The sequence below is a fragment of the Camponotus floridanus genome, unplaced genomic scaffold (genome assembly GCF_003227725.1).
Source record: "Camponotus floridanus strain SB8 unplaced genomic scaffold, Cflo_v7.5 scaffold4, whole genome shotgun sequence".
In the NCBI taxonomy this organism is placed as follows: Eukaryota; Metazoa; Arthropoda; class Insecta; order Hymenoptera; family Formicidae; genus Camponotus; species Camponotus floridanus.
This window is the reverse complement of record NW_020229547.1, coordinates 3,586,758-3,592,886: the sequence shown is the minus strand read 5'-3', so window position 1 is coordinate 3,592,886 and position 6,129 is coordinate 3,586,758. Positions and strand designations below refer to the sequence as shown.

At 30.3% G+C, this 6,129-nt stretch overlaps 1 protein-coding gene across 1 annotated transcript; it reads left to right on the top strand.

Moving 5' to 3' along the window:
• Window positions 1-1,465: 1,465 nt before the first annotated feature.
• On the top strand, window positions 1,466-3,745 carry LOC105259586 (60S ribosomal protein L9). Its single transcript, XM_011271613.3, has 4 exons — window positions 1,466-1,554; window positions 2,788-2,926; window positions 3,188-3,515; window positions 3,603-3,745. The coding sequence occupies exons 2-4, from the start codon at window positions 2,789-2,791 to the stop codon at window positions 3,707-3,709; spliced, it is 573 nt and encodes a 190-aa protein (XP_011269915.1). The 5' UTR covers window positions 1,466-1,554; window position 2,788; the 3' UTR covers window positions 3,710-3,745.
• Window positions 3,746-6,129: the final 2,384 nt, after the last annotated feature.

Sequence of the window (6,129 nt, the reverse complement as noted above, 5' to 3'; positions counted from 1 at the left end):
CGTCATAGAAATAAGTATATGCATAAGAAAATGAACCAATCAATTTTCTTATGCTTATGATTATGCAAAAGTCTGTACTCCCTGCTTCAGGCTGGTATTCATAATCCGGTCTTAAGGTGCAATTTCATTGACGCTAAAATGTAGCGTCAATGAAAAAGCCGCTTTACATTTAAAATCATTTTAAGGACTCATTCAACCAATCAAATAGCTACAATGCAACCATTGATTGATGGAATGAGTTCTTAAGATGACCCAGACAGCACAAAAAGGTCAAAAGATGTCTTAAAGATGTCTAAGGCCGGTATTCATAGTCCAATCTTATATTTGAGATCGTCTTAAGTTCGAGCTTGAAATGCTACGCAGCTGTTTGATTGGTTGAAGGAGGTCTTAAGTCAACCTCGGACCAGACTTAAGACAATCTTAAATATAAGATCGAATTATGAATACCGGCCTAAAGGATTTAAGACGTCTTCAAGTCGTCTTTTAGGCCGGTATTCATAGTCCGATCTTATATTTGAGATCGTCTTAAGTTCGAACTTGAAATGCTACGCAGCTATTTGATTGGTTGAAGGAGGTCTTAAGTCAATCGCGGACCAGACTTAAGACGATCTTAAATATAAGATCGGACTATGAATACCGGCCTTAGGCCCGGTTCCACAATCCAGTTAATCCGAGTTTAAGTAGTGAATGGACTAGAGAACCTCTAGGAGAGAGAATGGACAACTGATCATGTGACATGTGATCAAGCTTTTTCATGATTGGCTGGCAGAAAATGTATCAATTTTAGCTATTGCGACGCCAATGCAAAATATGATACACACAAATAGGTTAATATATGTGTGTCCTATTTGTGTGTCATCATATTTTGCATTGGCGTCGCAATAGCTAAAATTGATACATTTTCTGCCAGCCAATCATGAAAAAGCTTGATCAGTTGTCCATTCTCTCTCCTAGAGGTTCTCTAGAATGGACCAATCAGGACCCAGTTTAACGTATTAAACTCCGATTAACTCGAGTTGTGGAACCGGGCCTTAGATATCTTTTGGACATATGTGCTGTTTGGGGATCTTAGCCCGGGTCCACAATAGGTAATTTAAGCCCTAAGCCTTAAGAAATTGACCAATCACAGTCAAGTATGAAGAGAATATCTGACTGTGATTGGTCAATTTCTTAAGGCTTAGGGCTTAAATTACCTATTGTAGACCCGGGCTTAAGGCCCGATTTCACCAACCGCGTTTAACTTTAATCTTAGTTCAATTCACTCTTTGTCTCTTTCTAAAGGAAGAGTTAAAAGGAGATAAAGAGTGAGTTAAACTAAGATTAAAGTTAAACGCTGTTGATGAAATCGGGCATAAATGTAAAACCGGACTATGAATACCCGCGTTGATGCTGTCATGAATAGACATCTTTACGCTGCGCGCTGCGCATGCGCGGGAAAAAGTTCCAAACACTGCGCCTCTCTATGTTACTTCGCATCTTCATCGGATTTTTGCTCTGCCTCGATCTTTTTAAGTCTCTTTCCATCTTTTCCGGTTATCGTGCGGCGCGTTTCAGGTAAAGAAATTTCCGTCCTTAGGAATATCCTAAAAAATCAGCGGCAATCCATCGATTTGTTGGACATGAAATTTGCTTTCACATGTTCCTGACATTTATCATTCTTCCTACATTTGCCGTGATGTAATATTTTTCTGCGACACGCGGAACGTTTTGCGACAACGAGCCATAAACCCTTGCGATAGCTGTCAACAATTTGCTTACGTACTATTGAAAAAAAAATCGCTATGCATGAGTTTTATTGAGTGATTTTTATGAGAAATTTAATTTCTTAATTATGCAATTTTGTGATATCGATTCATCTTGATTCATGTAAACAACTGCTGTAAGCATTGACTTGTCATAACCTACAAAATTCTTATTGAAACTATCAAATATGTTGTGTGTATTATAATGAATGTGCGACTGCATTTGAATACTTTTATTACTTTTGGATATTATTTTATATAAAGTAAAAATAGAAGACTCTTGAACACTATTATATTAGTTACTACGCCTTCCTTCATCCCTTCACTCGTGTCACACATGCTGCATGTTAAAATTTTGTATCTTTATTTCCAGTATGTGTGTCTTACTAAGATCAAGGAAAAACTTATTGAGACTCTATTATATTCTAAAATGTTAAAAATTAAGTTTCACGTGAAAATTACATAACTTTCTGACAAAAACTAGATAGAAATTAAATATTTAGATGGAGAATCTTTCCCCTTGTAATCCACAATAAAAGATATTGGATTAAATAGTTTTGCTTAGGCAAAAGATCTATATAATTAATTTTTAATTACATTTTAGAATATAACAGAATAAATCACTCGTCTCTAGCACATATTACTAGTAGTAAAGTACCAAATTTTAACTACAGTATAATATGATAGATAAAGGGTAGTAATATAAAAAATTCGAGCTCTAACTTATTGAATTTTGTTATGACATTTATACATAAACAGCATTTGATACAAAAAAAGATAAAGAATTGTATGGAAATTTTAATCTCATTTATATCATATAAAAATACAAAATATATCTCTCTATCATTTTTGTCTAATTATATTTACAATTTTCTTTTGTTAATATAAATAATATAATTAACACTTTCAAAGTTTAACAAATAATGACTGTACAACAATTGTGGATTTTATTATATTTTATGTTCATAGCTGTAATTATTATGATAATCAGTTATATGTTATTGCATAATTATAAAATGTTTATGTAAATTTCTTTATGTTGCAGAATGAAGCAAATTGTGACTAATCAGACAGTTAAAATCCCAGAGGGATTGTCTGTCACAGTAAAATCTCGTCTAGTGACTGTAAAAGGACCAAGGGGTGTTTTGAAACGGTCTTTTAAACATCTCGCACTCGATATTCGGGTAAGAAAATAATTTTTTTTATATATACATATTATTATAAAATATTATTTGTGAGAGTATATCATATATTTTGTAAGATCTTTTATTAAGTATAAAATTTGATTAATTGCAATGTCGAAAATATATTGTGATGATAATCAGGATTCCCCTTCATTTTTCATAAATGATAAATCCTTTTCTGAAATTTTTGTGATTGACATCAAAATATTCAACATCCACATCATGCTTTATGAATGTATATTTTTTTGTTATGTATTCTAGATGATAAATTCCAAACTACTTAAAGTAGAAAAATGGTTTGGTACGAAAAAAGAATTAGCTGCTGTTCGTACTGTATGTTCTCATATTGAGAACATGCTTAAGGGAGTCACAAAAGGATATCAATACAAAATGCGAGCTGTATACGCTCATTTCCCCATCAACTGTGTGACTACGGAGAACAACACAGTTATAGAAATTCGTAATTTTTTGGGTGAGAAATACATAAGGCGTGTTAAAATGGCACCTGGTGTAACTGTTGCCAATTCTGGAAAACAGAAGGATGAGCTGATCATAGAAGGAAATTCGTTAGAAGATGTATCCCGTTCAGGTACCTTGAAATTATTTTTTTAAAATAAATAAATGCAAAGAAATCAACTTGTATATATTTAATAAGAATTGTTTGATTCTATTTCAGCTGCTCTCATTCAACAATCGACAACAGTAAAAAATAAGGATATAAGAAAGTTTTTGGATGGTTTGTATGTATCAGAAAAAACGACGGTTGTACTAGATGATGAATAAATTTCTTGTCTAATTGAAGCTGGACAATGAATTTAATGCATATTAAATCATTGATCACACTGACCTAATACCTAATACCTAATTAATATATTTTTCTTATTTCCATTGAGAGATGATAGCGTAATATTTTATTTAATACAGTTATATATGCGGCAATAGAAATGCCTTGACACATGAGTTTATGCACATGCAGTATGCACATGAATTTATCTCACGTATATATATATGTGTGTGTGTGTATGTGTGTAAAAAAAATTATGTGCAGCATTTACTTGGAAAAAAATGTGTGTATGTGCGTGTTTTTTTTTTCGTTAGCTTAATTGCACAATGCAAAGATCATAGTATTCGCACTGATTAATTTTGTTTTTTTTGAAATTTGTCTTTGACTTATGAAACAATTATGTAGATACAAATGTTATTGATGCACTTTGAATCACGTTGAGAATATTATCAATATAGCAAACACGGAGGTTTATATTTAATTAAAATATGAGATAGGATCAACGGTTATTGTGAAATATGTACTTTTTTATGATGATATTACATTACAAGGAATACATTACATTTTAACAATATCAACGGCACTGTTTCTTTTTATGCAGAAACGAAACATTTGCAATGCAAAACTGATGTTATCTTCAACATGTAACTTTAAGATGTAACATTACTTCATCTTGCCTGAACATGTATTAGCATACTTTAGAGATGCAATATTCTCTTCAACAACAATTTTATATATGCCATAAAAATGTAAAATTTCAACCATGCGCAAAAGAAATTTATTATAAAAATCGTATATCTTGGCAACTTTTATATAATTGCAAAAATGGGATCGTGAATATGAAATTCATACATATAATATATTCGTATTACATAATATGTGTATGTATATATATATATATATATATATATATATATATATATATATATACATATATATATATATATATATGTATGAATATCTTGATGAATGAAAACTTTGATTAGTATTGCGAAATCGTAAAAATCTCGCACGTGGCTGTTACTAAAATACGCATTTTATTCAACATTTCATTTCTACATTTCTGCGATTTCAATAAAAAAAACATCTATAATACACACATATATATATATATATATATATATATGTATGTATATTACAGATGTTTTTTTATTCAAATCGTAGAAACGAATAAAAATTCGAAGAAAGGAATAAAAGCACACACAACGCTAAAATACGTGTTTTACAATTAGTTAAAGTAATATAACAGCTGCGGAGTTTCTATGACCTCGCAATATCAATCGAGGCTTCTATTTTTCTGTTCATTAGCTATTAATTACGCATGCAACGTAACAATATTTTTGAAAAATTACCTGATATAAATGATATATGTCAACTTATACGTCACATAACAAAATAAACCAAGATCAAATGAAGCTAAAGTAAAAGATAAACAGAACGGAAAGAGTAAACTAGATCATATTGTAATATGTAACACAAGAACAAAAGTCCGGAAAACATTAAAGTGGAAAAAAAGAGATAATGTACTGCTAGAACACATGTGTTCTTCACACGGGCAAATTCCAAGATATAATATCTCGTCGATGTTAAAGTAAGAGAAGATTATTATTATATTTAAAACAAATGACATATGGAATAAAAGCTACAAAGTGACTAGTATAATTTATTATTAGTATAATTTATTATTCCTGATTTTTTATTTTTTTTTTTGTTAGTTTGTTTGAAAAAAAAACATTTGTAAATTATCTGTAAATACAAAAGAAAAAAAACAACATTTATTATCAGATTTTGTCCGATAAGAACAACTATAAACTAATGTGAAATAAAAAGATATGCGCTTCTATTTATGAAGATTAATTTTTTTGCTCTCAAGCACACAGCATTCCCAGAGATTATAAAATCGCGGTGTCAAAAATTATAAAAAATATCTCCTTTAGCTACTTCAATTATCGTGATACGAGTAATATACATTATCTTTATATGCACATTTATGAATAATAATACATCAAATCGAGATGTATTGCGCAATTGATCAACGTTACCACTCGCTGCACATTCGATTTGTACCTTTGGACTATATACGTTGATAAGATTATCGTTTTACAACTTTGTCTCTTTTGTATTACAGTAAACTTTGTATTTTCTATTATATAAATATATAATTATATATATAAATATATTTATTATATAAATGTCTTATTTTAGCTATTATATAAACGTGTGAAAAAATTACCGGATCAATAAGATCGGCAGGTACAGGCAATCTTCGAGATCGAAACACATTAATCAATCTCAATAATTTTAATGTGGCAACAGAACTAGGAAAAAAGTATATGTATATATATATATATATATATGTGTGTGTGTGTAATATAAAGAGAAATTTTTGGAAGATCATCATGTCATCGAAAATTTAAAA

Coding starts and splice junctions, on each gene's coding strand:
- LOC105259586 (XM_011271613.3), top strand. CDS start 2,789: ATGAAGCAAATTGTGACTAATCAGACAGTTAAAATCCCAGAGGGATTG. Junction 2,927..3,187: donor ATCTCGCACTCGATATTCGG/GTAAGAAAATAA, acceptor TATGTATTCTAG/ATGATAAATTCCAAACTACT. Junction 3,516..3,602: donor AGAAGATGTATCCCGTTCAG/GTACCTTGAAAT, acceptor ATTCTATTTCAG/CTGCTCTCATTCAACAATCG.